This window comes from Macaca nemestrina, chromosome 1 (genome assembly GCF_043159975.1).
Source record: "Macaca nemestrina isolate mMacNem1 chromosome 1, mMacNem.hap1, whole genome shotgun sequence".
NCBI lineage: Eukaryota > Metazoa > Chordata > Mammalia > Primates > Cercopithecidae > Macaca > Macaca nemestrina.
Genome location: NC_092125.1, coordinates 18,265,823 through 18,287,952, shown reverse-complemented (window position 1 = coordinate 18,287,952; position 22,130 = coordinate 18,265,823). Strand labels below are relative to the sequence as shown.

The window sequence follows — 22,130 nt, the reverse complement described above, 5'->3', positions numbered from 1 at the left end:
AGCGAGAAGTCACTCATTACCACCGGAAGGGCACCAACCCACGCATGAGGGACCCATCCCCAGGACCCAAACACCTCCCACTGGATCCCATCTCCAACTTACTGGAGATCACATTTCAACGTGAGATTTGGAGGAGACACACATTCAAACCCTGTCACTGTGTGTGGTGGTGCATGCCTGTAATTCCAGCTACTCAGGATGCCGAGGCAGGAGGATTGCTTGTAGCCAGAGTTGGACATCAACCTGGGCAAAAGAGCAAGACCCCATCTCTACAAAAAGTTTTTAAAAAATAACTAGGTGTGATGGCATATGCCTGTAGTCCCAGCTACTCGGGAGGCTGAGGCAAGAGGATCGTCTGAGCCTAGGAGTTCAAGGTTGCAGTGAGTAATGATCATGCCATGGCACTCCAGCCTTGGCTACAGACCCTGATTCCAAAAAATAAAAAAAGAAGGCCAGGCGTGGTGCTCACACTTGTAATCCCAGCACTTTGGGAGGCCGAGGCAGGCAGATCACCAGGTCAAGAGATCGAGACCATCCTGGCCAACATGGTGAAGCCCTGTCTCTACTAAACATACAAAAAATTAGCTGGACATGGTGGCGTGCACCCCTAGGCCCAGCTACTCTGGAGGCGGAGGTTGCAGTGAGCCAAGATTGCGCCACTGCACTCCAGCCTGCTGACAGAGCAAGATTCCATCTCAAAATAATAATAATAAATAAATAAATAATAAAAAAGAAAAGAAATACAAGTGGCCAATAAACACATAAGAGCTGTTTAACTTGGGTTGGGGCAGGAGAAAGTGGAGAGAGAGAGGAGTGAGAGATCCAGCAGAAAGAAATCCTAGACAAAGCAGATCGTAGCTCTACCAACAAGCAAGAGGAAGCAGCTCTGCAGGGACAGCTGCTCTCCCAGCTGTGCTTCTGGAGGGATCAAATAGTGCAAAGCTATGACTCCAGCTTTTGACATTAAAGACAGAGTAAGTATTTGTCACTGGGAGCCAGAGAACAAAAAGGAATTTGAAAGGCTTTCCTGAGAGTGCTTCTGAGTTTTGTTTTTTTACTCTAAGGAGGCAGGAAAAAACAGCAAAGTTTACATTATGAAATTATTCCAGCCCTTGTGACCAAGACAGTCTGGTATGGGGAAAGCAAGAGCCAGAAACCGTATTATTCTACTGGCCAGTTTTTATGTGTTTGTTTGTTTGTTTGCTTTGAGACATGATCTTGCTCTGCCACACAGGTTGGAGTGTAGTGGCGTGACCATAACTCATGGCAACCTCAAACTCTTGAGCTCAGGTGATCCTCCCACCTCAGTCTCCCAAGTAGCTGGGACTACAGGCATGCACAACCATGCCTGCATAGTTTTTTAATTTTTTGTAGAGACAGGGTCTTGCTATGCTGCCCAGGCTGCTCTTGAACTCCTGGGCTCAAACAATCTTCCCACCTCGGCCTCCCAAAGTGCTGGGATTACAGGGATGAGGCACTGTGCCTGTACTGGCCAGCGTTTCTTGGCTGGTTTCTCTAATTATCCCTACATCTCCCACATGGGATTCAAAATGCAGAGATCCTTTGATAAGTCTTTATCAGTATAAAAGCCTTGGTTATATCAAAAGCATGAAAAAGGAAAAACTATTTTAAATGAGCTCTGGTTTTTCTGAATCTTCTCAAATTGGCTAGTAAGTTAGAGAAAACTTAAGAATTTGTAATTGGCCCACTATACAACCTATCAAAACTGTAAAGCCGATAAAACACTGTAGATGACGTAGTTTCACGCTTTCCTTTTCCAGGTAAAGTAAGGCCAGAGAGATTAAATGCTTTGCTTGGTGGTAGGCGGCAGGGTTGGTTTTGGAGCCCACGTGTCCTGACTGAATACTCTACAGCTGGTCATTACTCTAGCTCTTTCTAGAGCATCAGGGAGTCCTGATTCTGGAATCCTGCAGTTCCCTCTGCCAGGGACTTGAGGACGTTCTGGTGTTCACACATGGCACAAGCACTTCCCCCTCCTTTCTCCTGATACATGCATGCATACCTGAGACGCCTACTCCAAGACTCAACCTGGGGATGAAGTGGCCTGATTTCGTTGTCCTAAAGGCATCCCTGATGGGTTCTCCCAAGTCAGTAATCTTCTGTGAGCTTTATGAATAACAAACATCTTAGCCTCGGATTATGTAGCTAATAAAAATAAGAGGTATATTCTAATATGCCAGAGTCAACAATTGGGAAGTTCATGTCACCCGGTCCAATGTTGCATCCTCTCTGGGGTCTTTCCCAGTCTCCCCAGGCAGAGCTACTCCCTGCTCTTCTGTTCCTACCCAGACTTCTTAGGCTGTATCATGACATAATTTGTACAATTTCTGCTGTTAGGACTGTGAGCTCCTTCTGGAAACAGTTACTGTCTTACTCAACTATATCTCCAACATCTAGGACACAGTTTGGTCTCTAGTAGTTGCTGGGTCTGGGAGGAAGGTGCCATGTGGACCAAACAGGGATACAAGTGAACTTTCACACTCACCAAACAAAAGGTCACTTACAGTCAGGGGCACCATAAGAATGATTATCCAAACCAGGATACTTTTGAATGGAAAGTGGCACTATTAATAATTACAATGGGACAGCAGGCATAAATCAGGATTGTTCTGAGCAAATTGGGGTTTAGGGCTGTCTTCCTTGTAACCTAGGTTTGGAAAGTTTTAGCTCTGGAAATTATGTACAATAGGAAAAGAAACATTAAGTGAATGCATGACTTGAAACCACTAAAAGAGAAGTCTGTTCAAATAAAGCAATTACATTCTGCCAAAGTATAATATACAATGAAGGGATGGTTAATCCAGAAATCACCATCCCTTTTATGATTTAAACAAGGAGTATCATATGACTCTACCCTATGGCAGTCTGGATTGGTCCAAGTGGTCACCTGACCTAAGCTGGCCCAATCACGAGTCCTTTCCCTGAGATTCTGGGATGAGAACTGCGAAGGATGGGCTGTTTTTAGGTCGCCGGTGCAAAGCTGAACACTGGTAGTAGCCCTGCACCCACCATGTCAGGAGAACAGGTTTGCAGACGGAGAGAGGAGCAGAAAGGAGAGACAGAGCCCACATCCAGCACAGCTGAAACATTTTGAGGGTCCAGGGCCAGAATATAAATGGACCCACCTATCACATATCTAAAAACTTGGAAGTTATAAATCCATTGTCAAATAAAACATATCCTGTCTTCTTACTTTAATAAATGTACTTTCATAAGAAAAAAATGGATATGAAACATGTGTAAAGCTACAGGCTTAACATATTCAAAAGTTTGCAAAATGCCAAAGACCAGCAAATTTAATCATTATTACACATCTGGTGTTCTCGATAGGTTCTGACATCAGCCAGAGTAATAAAGATATGCATGATTCAAAAATCACATTAATTCCTTAAAATGTATCATTCTTGCCTTCATTTCAGCAAAATCACTAATGTGGTTATATTCAAGATTTTTACTGAATTTGTGCTCTATCATCAGTAATGGATTAAAAAGAATTTTTAAAAAGATGTAATTGTAGTAAAAATATGCCAGATCTAATATATTTTCAAAAAATTTAAATAAATGTAAACATTTTTAAACTTGGTTTTTAAAAAATTTTTTAAGTGTTCAATACGATCTATTAAAATTAAAGGCAGTGTGCAGATTATAGTTTACAAATATTAAATTAAAAATCAAACCTTTAAATCTAAATTTTATTTTTAAAATATAATTTCAATTTTAAATATAAAAATTATTTGCAATTCTAGCATTTGATGTCCATTTGGTTGCCAGTGTAAAGAACTGGCATCATGCTTTACGTGTTGTGGCTAGACCTGCATATCTAAAGTTATCTCGTGCAACTGTCACCTAGTCCATGTTAATTCATGAGAACCTCTTGAATTGGAACAAAGCAAAGAAAAAAACAATCTGGACTACTGGAAAAAGGCACGTCACTATGTAAGAATCCAGTGCATTTATACTATCTGATGGGAAGAACTTGACAAAAGTTTTTTCCCCCCTTATCTAAGGCATTTCAATTGCTCAAATAATTTTTGGAAGGAATGTGCCCCCATGTAATTTCAATATTCTTGGTCTCCCAAGGATGTGGAGCACAGAACTGGGCTGCTCAATGGCCAAGCTAGCATCTCACTCGGAGGGCCAGAGCTGTGCTCCTAGGCACACACATTACCAAAATCAGAGTATTGGTTAAAGCTGCCCTGAAGGCAGAGTAAGAAGAAGTGTAACAGATACAGAAAGGGAAAGTAGAAGGGTCAAGTAGCATAGGAACAGAAGAATGAAGATTATTTTAATGAAAATGTTCTTGTAATAAAAGGATTACAAAGTCAAGATTTTACTTTTAAGTAAAGGCTCTTAAAATAGAAGTGTTCATAGATGATAATTTTTAAAATCACAAACAGAAATATAATATCAATTGTTATAATGATAGGAGTGTTTCTGGAAAAAAGATTGGAGGTGTAAAGGCTGGAGTAAGCCTGAGATAAGGTGATTTTTCTTATTGGATTAATTTTAACAGAAATCACTTATGGCTGACACAAAATAAACAGGGTGATAATATACTGGATGAAAATCAGATTTCATAATACAAAAGAAAACAGCTATAAGAATGGACTGATATTAGATGACACTTGGTGGAGGTAAGATTAAATGGTAAAGCTTTATTAACAGACACAGCTGCTAGGGAAGACTGAAGTTAGAGATTTTTAGTTGACTTGGGTCAACAGTGTGACAAAGCTGCCTTCGAGAGCTACTGTATGTAGCTGTGTTTATATGGAATATGTTTATATGAAATATGTGATGTATATTTATACATATACATATACATATATTTATACATTATTCATATAAACATATGTTTATATACATTCTGGGGTGCTGGTAATGTTCTGTTTCTTGATCTCAAAGCTGGTTATGTTAGGTTTGTGAAGATTCACCAATGTGCACACACATGTGCATTTTTCATATGTGTGTTGTATTTCAGTAAAAAGATTTTATTTATTAATAGTCCACACATGTGGACTATTATGTTTAACTATGAACAGTTATTTCATTTTAAGGAGTATGAAGAGGTGGGAGGAGCCACAGAAGGAGCTGTTTAGGCTGAACAAGCAAAGTCCTGGCAGGGGAGCTGTCTGAAGTATTTTTGTGCATTTCGCTCAATGACGGTTACCTAGGTTGACCACCAGCTCCGTGGCATTCCCTGTTTGACCTTTGGGCAGCTACTCAACCTCTTTTTGTCCCAGCTTCCTCGATGGCAAATTACAGGAGCTTGACTAGATGATCTGAGAACTCCTTAGCTCTCAAGTGCTATGAGCATTGAAAGGCATCTGTATAAAACAAGTATACTTGATCAGTTAGTTGCTTCTCCCACTCATATTTTTCTTACGTGTTGTATTTTTTTTTTTATCCAGCTGTGAAACTGGATGGTTAACATTTGTACTTACCTGAAACAGAAAGTGCTATATTCACTTTAGAAGTTACTTCTACACCAAACTGGTAATTCGAGGAGTTAATTTGCATATAAAAATTGTTCTAGTTCTTTGCATTAGAAGCCTACTAAAAGATGCATTGATTCAGAATCTATTTTTGGACAGATATGTATTATTTTAAATTCTGATCCTAGTAAGTGACAATTTCCAGTTTTTGTTGGGCTTATACATAAGCCTTGACAAATCTGTTCATTCTGACATTATCTCTAGAGTTGTGTTATACAACAAGCCAATCCGCGTGGCCCCCCATGGATGACTGCTGGAAGCCCCTTGAGTAATACGGTGTCATTTCTACCTGGTAGATGGCTGAAAGCAATCAAGCTCCTTGACAGAAGGGCTTATTTGTTTAAGGCCAAGAATGTGGCAGTCAAATCCCCGCTGGCCCCACCACCACTCTCCACTGAGGACTTAACCTCGCATGGCAAGCACCCTAGGCAACATTCAAGAGCTATGGCAGGCAAGTCACTTCCCCTACCTGAGCCCGTTTGTCACCTAAGCGGGGATACTACTAGTGCTTATCTCACAGGCCTCTTCAAAGGATTAAATGAGTAAAACAATGTACAAAGCTTAAAAAAAATCGGCCAGGCGCCATGGCTCACGCCTGTAATCCCAGCACTTTGGGAGGCCGAGGTGGGTGGATCACGAGGTCAGGAGATCGAGACCATCCTGGCCAACATGGTGAAACCCCGTCTCTACTAAAAACACAAAAATTAGTCAGGCGTAGTGGCGGGTGCCTGTAGTCCCAGCTACTCGGGAGGCTGAGGCAGAAGAATCGCTTGAACCCGAGAGGTGGAGGTTGCAGCGAGCTGAGATTGCGCCATTGCACTCCAGATTGGGCGACAGAGCGAGACACCGTTTTCAGGATTAAAAAAAAAAAAGAAGAAGAAAAATGCCAGCCGCAGGAAGTGCTTAAAACACATTAGCTCCCAAAGGGCCCCAAACCCTGGGGAGAGAAGCATCCGGTTGCAACCCCCCACCCCTCGAGAGGTGGCGGGAAGCCCAAGCCCAGTGTGTCATAGAATAGAGTAGGGGGCCCAAGGGGGGCCTCCACAATGGCAGGGCACTTGCTCCTAGTTCTGCATGCTCAGTACCGCAGCCCAGGGCTCTGGAGGTAGAGAAGTCTGCTGCACAGAGGCGGCGGAAGCAGCAGCGCATGCGCTGTTGGCCAGCGGACCCGAGCGGGTAGAGGTCAAACAACAGTAGACGCTGGACCGACCAAGGCTTGCTACCCTAGCACAGGGAACACGAGCTAAATCTCGGTGCGGAGGATCCGGGCAAAGGCCGGAGGGCGGCCGAGACTACAGGCTCAGGAAATCAGACTGTTCCCTGAAGGGCGAAGGCAAGGAGGCTGGGAACTTAAGGCAATTTAAAACTGCACATGTCTGAGTCACCTTGAATGGGCCCAAGTTAAATTCTTTATTCCCAGTAGGAATTGAAGCCTGTGAACCAAGTTCTGTTCAACCAAGCTCCCTGTGTTCAAGACTTAATTACATATATATTTGTATATCCAACTTAAAATGTTACAAATATATTTATTGACATATAATTCATTATGTGTTAACTGAAAAAAGTAAATTTTAAAAATTAAGCACAGTGTAGTGTGATCTCATTTTGTATATCCAACTTTCTGTAGACTAGTTTAACTCGTAAAATTTATGTTTACAACATATAAAACTAAAGGGACTCTATATTTATGGGAACACAGTTTGAAGCAAAAAGGACTATTATAAATCTAATCACAGCTCTAATATTCAAAAACATACTTGGTTTCATGATGGCAGTTAGGGAGAAAAAAAAAAAATCTCTGGTACAGTGAGGTAGATTTTCATGATATTCTAGTTTGATGTTTCTCGAGTGTGGTTCCTGGACCACTTCTGTGTGAATCACGTGAGGTTCAGGTGAAGCTGGAGATCCCAGGCCTAACCACAGACCCCTTGGATCAGAAAACAGAAGGAAACGTTTTAAGCCAGTCTAGAAGTTTTTTTTCTTTCTCTCATTTGTGCCCCCATGCTGCCACCAAACACTGTGGTTTTGACCCATAAAGCCCCTGGACCCTTGCTTAAGACCACAGGGATACAGCAGTGTGTTGGGTTGAGCTGTTTGCTTTCAGGATAGCAGTGCTGCTCAGTGGGATGTCCTGTGGTGATGGGGCTATCCCACGTCTGCTCTGTCCAATCAGATAGCTGCTAGCCACATGTGGCTACTGAGCACTTGAAAGACAGCTAGAGAGACAGAAACAAGCATTCGATTTAGTTTAATTTTAATTAGTTTAGCTTTAAGTAGCTTGGGCCTGGGGGTAATAATGGAGATAGTTAGACATGAATGGATCTGGGATATTCTTAGAGGTAAACAGGATCGGACTGGATGGTGATGATTTGAAAACTGGAGGAGGGCAGTGTAGACCCTAGAGGCCGCCTGGGTGTCTGGCAGAAGCTGCTGAGTGAAGAGGGAGCCATTTCTGACACAGAGAAGCATGCGGAGGAACAGACTTTGAGTGAAGGAATGATGGGCTCCATTACAGACATCTTAAGAGGTATTCATGAACCCTCAGATTTTGCTGGTCTGGGATACACTGGGTTTCTTTAGGTGATTTTGCTCATCTCTCCTCTGAGGCATATCAATTTTATTCCATATTTGCAAATTATCAGAGAGTAATGATCACAGAGTTGGAGGGCAGTTTCTTGTCCCTCATTTCTATACCAAAGAAATTCCACACTAAAGTTCTTAATGTACTAGCAAATTTTGCTCTAGATTTTTTCAAGTTAGTTTTTTAAAAGTTTGAACATCTTGATTCACAGGAGCAATTTTATCAATAGAACTGTTATACTGAGGTAATAAGAAAGCTGTATCTGATCTCTGCCCTCTAGTTCCTGGCACAGAGCTCGTAAAACTCTTGGTATTTTCTGAGTGATCAGGGTGAGAAGTGTTTTTTGTTATTAATAAGCACCTTCTAATCATACCTGAATTTATGCTGATGAGATGACTCTTGGAGGATGGGGGTTGGGGGCCAGAGAAACTAACCATGTGATTAGAGGAACTTTCAGTCCTAACCCCCAGCCTCCAGAGAGAAAAGAGGGGCTGAGAATTGAGCTAACTGCCAATGATTTAATCAACCATGCCTATGCAATGGAATCCCCATAAAAAACCTTAAGTGAAAAGGTTTGGGGGTTTTAGCTGGTGAACACATCGAGGTGGAGGGAGGGTGGTGGGCCTGGAGAGGGCATAGAAGCTCCATGCTGCCCCCATACCTTGCCCTGTGCACCTCCTTCCATTTGACTGTTGATGTGTATCCGATATAACAAATCAGTAATAGTAAGTAAGGAGTGTCCCTGAATTGTGTGAGCCATTCTTGCAAATTATCAAACATGAGGTGGGAGGGTGTGATGGGAACCCCCAACTTATAGCCAGTCAGGAGTACAGGAGGCAGTGACTTGCAATTGGCATCTGAAAAGGGGGCAGTCTTGTGAGACTAGCCCTTAACCTCTGGGGTCTGTTTAACTACAGGAAGTTAGTGTCAGATGTGAATTGCAGGATCCCTCCCCACTCCAGCTGATATATGGAAAGCTGGAGAATTGGTTGGTGTGAGGGGAAAACTCCACACATCTGGTATCAGAACTCTTGTGAATAAAAACGGATCATAGTAAGAGCTTAGCTACTCAGGCAAGTCTATAACCACAAATTCAAAATGATATTAAATTACCCTGGGAGACCACCATTCTGGATCATCTCTGTGCAAAAACCTTTAAAGTCTCACTAGGAACTCTGTAGGCTGCATGGACCAATATAATAACCACTAGCTACATGCAGCTATTTGAATTTAAATTAATCAAACTAAATGTGAAACTCAGCTCCTCAGGCACACCAGTTCTGTTTCAAGTGCTCAGTAGCCACATGAGGTTACTGACTACCATACTGGCAGCACATAGAACATTCTGGAACGTCATCACAGAATGTTCTATTGGACAGTGTCAAGTTAACTGAATGGTTCTCAAGGAAGGAAAAGGTTAGGTGAGTTGATGGTGCAAACAAAGGGGAGTGTGGGGAGTAAGAGATTCAGTTTGAGAAACAGAGCCACGTCAGCTAGGCTACAGCAAGAGACTGCGTTTCATTTTAGGACAAAGGGAGGCTGTGGGGTTTAAACAGAGCAGTAGCAGGAAGATGAGTCAGGAGACTACAGAAGTGGTCCAAGAGAAATTACAATGTACAGGGAGAAGTGGTCAAGCGAAGAGATGGAAGGTGCATCCTGTAGAAGGGAGAGAAGAGCAGGCTTGCTAATGGATGGTGCCATTTGGAAACAGCAGCAGTTTTAATTAACCCATTTTACTCACTGTCATTTACCGTGCCTGGGAAAAAAAACGAGAGAGATTTTCTGAATGTTCTTATACCTGAAAGTGAAACTGGTTCACAAAATAAACACATACATAATCCAGTGCCAAAAACTGGTGATTTATAGAAATCACCCCGGTTTATTTTTTTCAACAAAGGAAAAAAAAACATGGTTCAATAATTCAGCATTTGGGACATTGGCAAATACTGTCTGTATTGTTCAAAATAAGTGTTCCTGGGTGTGAGCTCTGCAACACATACTGATGGCCCAGGAACCTTCTTCCACAGTTCTAATAAAACGAAGGACCCACACATGGAGGTTACGTGAGTCAACAAAAGATGCTCTATCACAATGTGCGTAAAAAGAAAGTTTGAAAAATATTCAAATCTCTAAAGGAATACAAACACTCCTATTTGGTTTTGTTTTTGTTCATCTTCATTATTATTTTTAGTTGTTGAGGAAAATGGTTTTTTTTTACTGTAAGAAAGGAGTTATATGACTTTATAAGTGGAAACCAACAGGTTGCTGGCTAATACACTTTCCCTCCAAGTCAAGTAGCTTTTTCCCCCGAAAGCTTCTTTCATGATTTTCGTTATGGTTCAGAAAAGTAAAGAAAATGATTTCAAGTATTCAATTCCTATCAAAAATTGGTATCAAAAGTAATAGAGGACCTAATTTCTTTATAATTCCATGTTTTAAAAAATAACTTAAGAAGCAAGAGGTCCGGCCCTTTACTTGTATAAATACAACAGAACTAGAGTTTCTTAAGACAACGTGGAGAAGAGTCCGTGTTTAGCACCTCAATCATCGATCTTAACGTTGGAAACGTTTCTGATACTGACGGAAGAGTCTTATAAGAAGGTGAAATACTGAAAAAGAAAAACACAAAGTAGCGGTATGAAAATTAACAAAATTTGCAAAAAAAAAAAAAAAGGCAGAGCTTATATTTTTTCCTATCATTATATTTATTATATTCATTCTGTAATATCAAACAATGTTAGAAAGGCAGGGAGGAGCTGTGAACAGAATGGCTCCTCTCACAATGGCCTGTGGTATCAGCCGACGTGTGACAAGTTGCTTGGAAGTTAAACCAGAGCTTTGAAAAAGAAAATTAAACTCTTGATTTACATGTCCAGCTGTGGTGCATGCTGGGCTTGGAATCAAAAGACACAGGTTTCAGGTCCAGCTTCACTCCTTATTAGCTTTCTTTACTTCTCTAGGCTGCACTTCCCTGATCTGTCACAGGGACAGTGTTCTTAACTCGCAGAGTTACCATGAGCTCTGAATGAGATAAGGTATTTCGAGGTACACTGTAAAGTGTCAACTGCAGGATGTAAGGTAGCATTGTTATTCCTTCCTTAAAGAACGTCCAAAAGATTCACATTGTACAATTCCTTAAAGAATGTTCAAAAGATTCATTGTACAATTATGTAAAAACAGAAGCAAGACCTTTGGCCTGGGGGTCATATTACTAAAACATGTGCAAACTAATAAACCTGAAACAAGAATGTACCAGGACAAGGTGTAACTGTTAGAAGCTTTCATTGCAAAGCTAAAGTACAAATTGAGCAATGGCGGACTACAGGCACAAATTTTTCTGTTTTAAACAGAATATAAATTACCCAGCAATAGAGTGGTTGCTATGTCAAATAGATGTGAAAGGCAAAACTGGGGGTGGTTGGGATGTGAAAAAGCAGGAGAAGGGGCAAGAATAACGAAGGTTGAACAGTGAGGCTTACTTATTCTTCATTAACTACTGAGGCATCTATGAGTTTAATTTCACACACTTCAAATTCACACAGTCCTCTCCAGTGCTTCTGGAAACAAGAGCCAGGAACGATCACGGTCTGCTAGACTCCTCACACACAGTGACTGTCAGGGATAATTCCTGGCTGCTATAAAATTCCTGGCTGCAATAAAATGCACTAAGTAGGCTAAGTGCTACCACTCAGTGTAATGTAAAATGGGCTCTGTCTACAAGTTCAAACACTCCTGAATACTGAGCCGAAGAGTAAGTAGGCCAAAAGAAGTGAATACCTGATCATATAAATAAGATTTTGGTAATTTTCTTTCGCCAACTACTTTTTAAATTTTTTATTCATGGTTCTTTTTTTTTTTTTTTTTTTAAGAGTCAAGGTGTCACTCTGTCACCCAGGCTGGAGTACAGTGGTGCAACCATAGCTCACTGCAGCCTCAAACTCCTAGGCTCAAGTGATCCTCTTGCTTCAGCTGCCCAGGTAGTTGGGACTACAGGCACACACCACTATGCCCGGCTAATTTTAATTTTTTTTGTAGAGGGGAGCAGTTTCACTATGTTGCCCAGGCTGGTCTCAAACTCCTGGCCTCAAATGATCCTCCCACCTCAGTGTCCCAAAGTGCTGCGATTACAGGTGTGAGCTACCGTGCCTGGCCTTCATAGTCCATTTTTATCCATACATTCACCCTTAAAAGGTTATCTTATACAACAGCAAAACACTTTAACCTTGAAAAAGTGGATCAAATTCATTTTACTACACATTAACTTATAAAAATGAGTATAACAATTCCAGTTTTCACGGAGCTCCAAGTAACAGGAAACTCCCCTTCCTCCTCCAGTTATGATACTGTGTGGACCCCCCTCAAGTAGTTACCTTTTCAAGTTCATCCAGCTTTTGGCGACTTTGCTAAAGGCCTCTGAACCAGGGGCTGTCATAGCTTCAAAGTCTACTAACTGAAAAAGAAAGACATTTAGGAACGTTACTAAATGTGGAGGACACAGGCTCGGCTGGAGATTGGTGTAATTTGTGTACCTTAAAATAAAAATCTGTCAATTGGGACTTAACATACAACCAAGCATGTCTCCCTTCCCCTCCAACGTACCTTCCCTTTGGGAATTTTTCCTGCTACTTCTTTTCCACTTGCCATCAGCGCTCCCACGATGACCGAGTAAGCGATTACACTATTTAAATAAAGAACAGTGGTCAATCCATCCTGAACGGTCTATACTTACCATGGTAAATTTCACCATGGACTTCCCATCATGCAAGATAAAATTTATTCAAAATTTCTTTCGAATAAAACACTAAATGTTTCATTTAACATGAAAATATGTCTATTTATTTAAGAATAGTTTACTATTTACTATTAGAATGTATTTACTGGCCAGGCGAGGTGGCTCACACCTGTAATCCCAGCACTTTGGGAGGTCAAGGCGGACAGATCACTTGAGGTCAGGAGTTTGAGAGCAATATGGTGAAACCCTGTCTCTACTAAAAACACAAACATCAGGCTGGGCATAGTGGCTCATGCCTGTAATCCCAACATTTTGGGAGGCCGAGGCAGGTGGATCACTTGAGGTCAGGAGTTTAAGACTAGCCTGACCAACATGGCAAAACCGCATCTCTAACAAAAATACAAAAAATTATCCAGGAGTGGCAGCAAGCGCCTGTAGTCCCAGCTACTTGGGAGACTGAGGCAGGAGAATCGCTTGAACCTGGTAGGCAGAGGTTGCAGTGAGCTGAGATCGTGCCACTGCACTCCAGCAATGCATGTATACAATAAATACAAATACATATGTTAGTCTTACTTTTTAAGCATTAGAAATGCTGGCCTTCAAGGAAGAAATGCAGAATACATTCTCACAATGTACTAACGGATAGATGGTTTGGAGCTTTGGGCGTGCGTGTGAACTGCCAGGGCTCCGAGGTGGCTGTTAGAGGCCAGGAGATTGTGGGATACCTTTGCCTGCTGGCTCGGAGGCTCGTGGGGCAAGGTCTGCTGCCCTGTCACTCCAGAACGAGTATAGAGCTGTGAATGTGCAGGTCTGGGGTAGGAGGCATTTGCAAGGTGCTGTGCTTCTGCTCTTGGTGAGGGGAGAGAGGGAGCTGGCTGGTTCTGGGTGGAAGAAGCTGGCAAAAGGCCATGGGACCCGCTATTGTAACCACAGTGTTGTGCTTTTCCCAAAACAAATCGGCTCAAGATAAAGACAGCTCTCGCCCATGAGATAATGCATCCTAGCAGGGGGAAAGGATGGCATGAGCACCTTCAGAGAAAGCTAACAAGTGCCACAGGCGGACACCAAGAAAAGCAAGTCAAGGTGATTCATGGGGTTCTCCAGCAGGGAAGACTTCAGAGGCTAAAGACATGTGCCCTGCATCCTCCAGGGCCCCAGGGCTGAAGATGAAAGCGGCAGAGAAGGCAAGGAGATGTGGCGGATAGCCCATGCGGAGAGCCAAGGGGAGGAGAAAGAGCAGCGGAAGAGAGCGGTGCTGCAGCCAAGGCAAACCGGGGCAGGGCAGGGCTGGCACTGTGCACTGTGCGTGCTGCCAAGCTCGGCTTGAGCCCATAGTTTTCAGAAGGTGCTGGAGAGCCGCAGGGCACAGAGAGGAGCAGGAGCAAAGCTAGCTGCAGCGGGTATAGGGAAGAGAGAAACGGAAGTGTGGGAAGCACAACCAACAGACTATTTAGGACTAAAGAGATGTAGGGATGAGGGAGAGTTGAGGACAATCAGAGCTGCACTTCCTTCAATGTCACACAGGAGCCAGCAGAACTGCTGCAAGGAAAAAGGACAAAGGACAAAGGACAGATGCTGGCTGTTGAGCACGGTGCCTGCACGTGGGGCCCACAGGCAGTGATGTGTACAGGCCTCACATCACTTATTCAGTGGACACAACTAGCAATATTATGCTGATAAGATAACATTTATGTTTCTATTTCATTTCAATGAGTCTTAAATACTATAACCAAATTTACTATCGCGTTTAGGGGAGTTTTACTTCCTAAAGCATTAATCAAAGATAAAGACATTCAAGTGTATTATTTTTAGCCAAAACATCTTAAGTTCAACTATGTGCCAGCAATGGCAAAAGGCCATTTACATGATTTACTGCACACAGTACTGGGAAAAGGAGAATGAAATGAAAACTCTACAGTCATAGCCCTTGTTTTAATGATACCTAAAAAGCTCCTGATATACAAGTAGCAAGAATTTATCAAAAATAATAAAAATAGTACAGAGTGACTGGTGGCCCCAAAGTATAAAACATGAGGATTACGGGTCGCCTGACAGCCCAAAATGGAAAAGGGAGAGGAGGAGGAGGTTCAGTAAGAGGCTGGCAGACACAAAAAATCAAAACACACTGAGCACGGCGCATGGTACACAGTAAACTTCCCATGAACTTGTGTTGAATGGATGAATCCCTATCCTATTAAGCACTGTAAGCACAGTATATTAGAACTGTCTTCTATAATTCTTTTGATGATGTGATAGACTAAGGAAATATTTTTTCGTGTAGATTTTGGAAAAAAAATAGGGAGTTCCTTACCATTTCTTTGTGTACTCTGTACCTACATCCATAACAGGAAGGATAAGCAAAAAAGAACACATTTCTCAATTTAAAATAATTTTAATGACTGGATATTACTTACCTGGATCCTCGAGAGAGTGGCATTAAATTATAAAAGTAATAAACTAAGGATAATATTAAGTTGCAGACAGCATCAGCCTCCTAGAAAAAAAGACACAGGCTCATAAACTTAAATACTAGATTACGAACTAATTTTTCATTAGGTGACAGGACACACAAGAATAATTTACATCGAGAAAAGGATTGTTTTCTTCCTCTCCCATAAGAACCTACTTTTCAAATTCTTGAATATTCTATACCCTTTTGTATCATTTTTTCCAATTTAGTTCAATTTAGAGCAATGTTTTCCCAGCTGTTTCTTAAATGGCAACTCTTTGATAAACATAAAAATCTCAGTCTCCTTTAATGTTATTTGAAATGTCAAAATATATATTGTGACTAAAATTTTAAAAGGCATTTATTAACACCAAATATGTTTCCTCAAACAACATGCATCCTTACCCCAAACGATCTGGGTAAGCCCCTTCCCCTACTCTGCATTGAGATTTGGATGATGCTCAATTATGTATATAAACTTAGATGTTTAATTATATGGATGCAGTGATTAAATGTTGGAGAAATAAGGTGACTTTTCAAGGGTAAGGGGCATCCGTCCACTGCAGAACACAGGGAGGGGGCGTGGTGGGGATAGAATGTCCACCATACCCTGCTGCCTGCAACGACGCCACCTCGAGTCCAGGCGGACAACCAAGGGAGGAAGCCACAGACCAGGAAAGGGCCACTAAGTGCAAAGTATACACAACTTCATTGTACTTTCCTTGCCATTAACTCATCAGAATACATCATCCAGTTTACATTCAAAAGCTCATTATAAATATATCGTTATAAGCAACAACCACAATGAAGGGAAGAAAATGGAAGGAAAAGGTGAAGAACAGGTCATTTTCATTATGGACCAACTTTTTTATATCTTGTCAAAGTTCAAACTTATGATAATGTTGTAGCACAGTACTAAATTATTAATTTATTATCCTCCCCATTACTGTAGTTACTAAATACGAGAATTTTTGCCTATAAGAAATAAGAAATATTTTTTAGGTCAATTCAACCCAATTTCAAGCATAAGATGTACAATCTCAATGAAAGGGCAGAGGTTCAAAAAGTTTTAAAAATAATCATGAGAAGAACAGAAAAATGGAAACAAAGAGAAACCTACCCCAAATTCTGATGAAAGAATCAATACTTTTCCTTTTGCTGTCAAATCTTTATAAAGCGCATCTATTTCAGCATGATATAATTGTGTCCTTTCTTCCGTGGTTTGAGTTTCCACAGAAAATAATATATTGCCAACTCTGAAAATACAAAAATAAGTGTCAAAGGCATATATTATAAGTTCAAACAGCCAAACATACAAAGTTTTTTTTAAAAACCAAAGAGCACGCTGATGTGGCACTAAACATACACAAGAATGTGCCTTACCTTTCTAACTACAGACAAGCAAGGCAGGTGTCATGAGAATGCATTATTTCTTCATAAAATGTGATAGTTGCCTCACCTTTAAGTGATCAGTAACTCATTTGCTCACAGTTAAGTCTAACTACATGTACTTATTACACAAACTTAAGCTAATATGTGGAAAACAATTACACACAGTAAAGAATGCATTTAAATGACCAGTAAATATTTTCCAAGCCACCCCATTAGGATTAAAGGTCACAAGCAAGAACTGTGTGTAGGAAGATAGTTCAGGGACGACAACATGTTTTTGTTTTTTATCAAAACAAAAAAAAAGTGGAGCTTAAGGTCCACTTAGGTTCTATGGAGGATATAAGTTTGATACAACAGGCATTTTTTGTATAACGCCACTAGCAAAGTTTGCATTTAGTCCTTGGAGCCTACAAAGAAAAGCCCAGCTGCTGCCTTGATTGAGGAAGGAAGGAAGAAACTGGGCCACAAATTATTATTATTAGAGATGGGATCTTGCTCTACCATCCAGGCTGGAGAGCGGTGGCATGATCATAGCTCACCGTAGCCTCAAACTCTTGGGCTCAAGTGATCTTCCTGCCTCAGCCTCTTGAGTAGCTGGGACTACTGGTACGCACCTGTAGTTATTTTTAAAAATCCATTGCAGAGGCAGAGTCTCACCATGTCGCCCAGGCTGGTCTCAAACTCCTGGCCTCAAGCAATCTTCCCATCTTGGCCTCCCAATATGCTGGCATGAGCCACCACTTCTGGCCAAGGGCCACAAATTATTATGAAACCATGATTCAGGTCATAATGTAGCTCATCAGAGGTTCAAAAAAAGAATCTAATTTGGACAACATAGAAAAAAGCAGGAAAGGTCTCATGGGAGAAGTGGCCTGACCGTGGGTCGGGATGGGAGTGAGAGACCCAGACATCAGAAAGCAGAGGTGAACTGGGGAACAAGCATTCCAGTCGGACTAGCAGGCCAGGTTCCAACAGGGAAATGGTCCAGGTCAAGCAGGAAATGTCTGAGGCCACTTTGTAAGAGGCTGTGAATGCCTGGGAGGGAAGCTGGTTTGGGTAGCCACAGGAAATGGCTGCGTATGGAGAGGGGAGAGATTTGTGGAGCTAGGGGAACGTCCAGTGAGGTGGAGCTTTAGCAACATTGGTGAAGCGCTGCTGAAGCAGGAGACAGGAGATGGGATGCCAGGCAGAGTCGTCTCAAGGGGTCAGGAGGCCCAGAGCAAGGGAGGCAATAAGTGGAGTGAAGCAGGCAATTGAGGAAAGATGTCACATTTCAGGGGGAGAAATTTCATGTACAGTTGACCCTTGAACAACATGGGTTTAAACTGCATGGATCTACTTATACGAGGATTTTCTTCCGCCTCTGCCACCCTTGAGACAGCAAGACCAACTCCTCCTCAGCCTACTCAATGTGAAGATAATGAGGATGAAGACCTTTATGAGGATCCACTTCCACTTAATACATAGTTAAGTTTATTTTCCTTATGATTTTCTTTTTTTTCTTTTTTTGAGACGGAGTCTCACTCTGTCACCAGGCTGGAGTGCAGTGGCGTGATCTTGGCTCACTGCAACCTCCCCTTGCAGGTGCAAGCGATTCTCCTGCCTCAGCCTCCTGAGTAGCTGGAATTACAGGTGCGTGCCACCATGCCTGGCTAATTTTTGTATTTTTAGTAGAGATGGGATTTCACCATATTGGCCAGGCTGGTCTCGAACTTCTGACCTCATGATCCGCCTGCCTTGGCCTCCCAAAGTGCTAGGATTACAGGCGGGAGCCACCGAACCCAGCCTACTTTCTTAATAACATTTTCTTTTCCCTAGCCTACTTTACTGTAAGAATACAAAATGTAATACATATAAAATATGTGTTAATCAGCTGTTTATGTTTTTGGTAAGGCTTCTGGTCAACAGTAGGCTATTAAATTTGGGGGTAGTCAAAGGTTATATGCAAATTTTTGCCTGCTAGGGGTGGGAAGGTCAATCCGCCTAACCCCGGACTTATTCAAAGATCAACTGTACTTATATAGTAATTTCATTTCTGTTTGGGAATCTGATCTGAGGATACATATCATGGATGTGTGAAAAGGGAGGAAAACACTTTTTACATTAAATAGCACACCCTGCAATGAGGGGAGAATGATCTTTATTGGGAACGTACTTTGATAAGAAGCTTGAGGTGAAGATCAAGACTTCAAAGATATAGAAAAGCCCCGAAATCTGGAAGTTGCTGAACTGGTGTTTACTCATGAAGACCTGTTTAAGTTGTTTTTTGTTGGTTTGTTTGTTTGTTTGTTTGAGACGGAGTCTTGCTCTGTCGCCCAAGCTGGAGTGTAGTGGCGCAATCTTGGCTCACTGCAACCTCCGCCTCCTGGGTTCACGCCATTCTCTTGCCTCAGCCTCCCAAGTAGCTGGGACCACATGCACCCGCCACCACTCCCAGCTAATTTTTTTGTATTTTTAGTAGAGACGGGGTTTCACCGTGTTAGCCAGGATGGTCTTGAACTCCTGACCTCATGATCTGCCCACCTCAGACTCCCAAAGTGCTGGGATTACAGGCGTGAGTCACCGCGCCCTACCCTGTTTAAGTTTTGATGTGAAACTTGAAGAGGTGGCTCCTTGTAGCTTAGAGGAAAAGTATGTGAGAAAGTCAGAGCCCAAGAGGCAGAGGGGCTGCAGAAAGTGAGTCACAGTCTTACTGTTGAGCAGGTGGAAACCAGGGGGAGGGCATGGCACTTCCCAAGGCTATGCACCTGAAGATGGGGTGTGTGTATGTGGTGGGGGGGTGTGTGTGGGTGTGCACGTGCACAGCTCAAGGCAATTCCACCCACAATTCAAGGAATATGGAGGCTGACAGAGAAAGCTTGGATTTCAGATGTAAATAAAACTAGAGTTAACAAAAATGTTTACTACAGTGCTATTTATAAAGTAAAACAATGAGAAATACCCTAAGTGGTCAATAACAAAAAGATCAGAGAAATTCTACATCTATACAGTGGAATATTATGCAATTACTAAAAATACTTTTAAGAATATGACTGGGGAAATGACTGTGATAATGTAATGGTAAGGGTAAATAGTGGAACAGTCTAACCTCAGTTTTTAAAGAAAATAACTTGATTTTTATTTTGTTAATTTTGCTTATCTGTATATTCTAAATTTTCTATAAGATTATACTACTCATTAATTATTAAAGCTGTTTCTCTCTCTCTACATATAGATAGATAGATAGATAGATAGATAGATAGATAGATAGATAGATTGGCTTACATATATATATATTTAAATCTACAAGGGACTTCAATCTGCCAACTGCTCATCTTTTTTCATTTTATTAGTAAAAGCCTCCCTCGCGCCCCCCAAGGAACTTCAAAAACCCAGAAGAATGTCTTCCACAAACTACATCATACTTAGTATCTAGAAAGTCCTTAGATTTAGACAGTCAGAAAATGTATCTGCTGGTATAATACTTTAGATGTCACATTTTAAAAAATAACTGGTTATAACTGCTCACTGGACCTTGATACTTTTCATTTCAGGATGGAGCAAAAGTTCAACATGACAAAACTCTACAGCGACAATAAGCACAGGCACCCTTCCTGCCTCGTCTCTAGCTTACACCACATTAAGAAGCGCACATACTTGTCTCCTGTAATCGTGATTGTGAATCCATCATATTCCTTCCCTTGGTCTTTAAGGCTGGGAACTTTCGTGTTCACAGTGAACCCATCCTTTGTTTTAGTATTAAACTGCTTTCAGGGAAAAAGAAAATTCACGTTACTAGTGTTTCATTCACTGTAAACCCCAACTGCAATTCTGTAGCGCTGGCTCTACCTTACATGTTTTTAAAAAGCCAAGGAGGTCATCCGATACAAGAGATAGTGTCCTGGTGGCCAAGGACATCTCTGCCTGTCCTCAGGCCCCAACAGAGCCCAGGTTACGCTCCCCACAGCTCCCACCAGAGGCCAGCAGAGAACCTCAGCACCGAAAGCTCACAGGTTCTTTTCATCAAGAAGGGGCACTGCTCACTTCTAAGAGCTCCCTTTGAATGTTTTCTCATGCCCATCTTAGTAGGCAGCAACTTTGAATCACAGCAGAATAGTTGCACCTAACATCCTGTAACTCAAAAATGCAACTCTCATACTAGTGCTCAAAGCAGAGTCTGATTTTTCTGAATAGTAGCCAGGATTATATCCACTAACTGGAGAACTTCATTCACACCCACACCCACACCCACCCAACTCTGTGGGCCACAGAGAAGTCAGTTAAGTTAAAGGAATTACTCAGAGTTAAGAATGGCCTTCGGGGTGATAAGTGTATGAACACAGTTTCAGATGTTAGCTTTCTGTTTAAAACATTTGGGACAAACCTGCAATGGCAATAAACAAGTTTCAGAAAATGACCCCCAAATTCAGTTAACTTAATATTGCCTTTTTAAAAAAATTGATGGACTGGAAGTTAAGAGAAGCAACAGTAACGTAAGAGAGGCTGCTGCTTCATGAGGGGAGAGTTTGTCTAGAAACAGAAAGATGCACCAGGTGTCACCAGCAGCCCAGAAGCCAGAGGATGAGTGGCACAGGCCATCAGGGCCACAGCAGGCACTGAACAGGCAAGCATCTTTCATGCAAAAAAACTACTTTCAGAAGAAATGCGCTAACACACTATGTGCCAATTCTCATCTAATCCTCACAACATACTGATAGCACTAGGTATGGTCTCAATCTTACAGATGAGAAACGAACTAGGTGAGGCAAAGTCTGGCTGAGTCCCAGCCAGCAGGGAAGCCGCAGAGTTGGAATGTGGGCCCAAAGGCCTTGGTGAATTCCAGTCCGCGTTACTTGCTAACAAACCGCCTCTAGGGGGCGCTGACATACACGTTAACTTGGTTTTCATCAACAGCACCGTTGTGCCTTTCAGTGGAAGCTGACCTGGTGCATTTCACCAAGCACTTTAAACACTGAAATATCTTGTTGTATATTCCGCTGTGTGTGCCTTGCAAAGTACCAATATATCCGTAATCCTGGGTAAAAGCTGGATGTATAATGCTGAAGTGGAATGTCATCCCACCACAGAGAACAAACATCTTACATCTTCCAAACAGTTGGGACTTCACACCAAGAGGCGCATTGAGACTGGCGATGCCGCGTCTCTCCGGCGGCATGCTAAGTAACTACAGTCTTGTAGCCCACTCTGTTTTTCTTCTTAAACAAAGACATATAAAATATTAAAATCTCCCTAAGCTGATGCTGTATTCTGCCTAATACCACAGGACATCTAAATGCCTGACTAGAATACCCACAAGAAGGCAGCAGAAGAGCCCTCGCACACACTCCAGTTTCCTTTCTATATGCTACATCTCAGGGCCTGTGGTGAAGCCATTCTGCCCCCTGTGGGGCACTGAGGGAATTTATGGGAGACTGATTGTTACAGGGATTGGAGAGTTGGGAGCCAAGCTTACTATATGTCCCA

General features: G+C 42.0%; 1 protein-coding gene across 8 annotated transcripts in view; it reads right to left on the bottom strand.

Annotated features, from left to right (window-relative positions):
* LOC105499159 (tetratricopeptide repeat domain 13) overlaps nt 1–22,130 on the bottom strand; it is a 102,140-nt gene that overhangs the window by 16,969 nt on the left and 63,041 nt on the right. For 3 of the 8 annotated variants that reach the window (XM_011771639.2, XM_011771643.2, XM_011771645.2), the window contains 6 exons: nt 20,304–20,413; nt 16,396–16,531; nt 15,241–15,320; nt 12,694–12,772; nt 12,465–12,544; nt 9,933–10,703 (listed from right to left, as the gene is read on the bottom strand). In XM_011771639.2, coding sequence (XP_011769941.1) covers nt 10,589–10,703; nt 12,465–12,544; nt 12,694–12,772; nt 15,241–15,320; nt 16,396–16,531; nt 20,304–20,413 — 600 coding nt within the window. In that variant the 3' untranslated portion in view covers nt 9,933–10,588. Of the gene's footprint in view, nt 1–9,932; nt 10,704–12,464; nt 12,545–12,693; nt 12,773–15,240; nt 15,321–16,395; nt 16,532–20,303; nt 20,414–22,130 lie in introns of those variants that run through there. The other 5 variants (XM_011771640.2, XM_011771644.2, XM_071074449.1 and 2 more) reach the window with 3 other exon arrangements.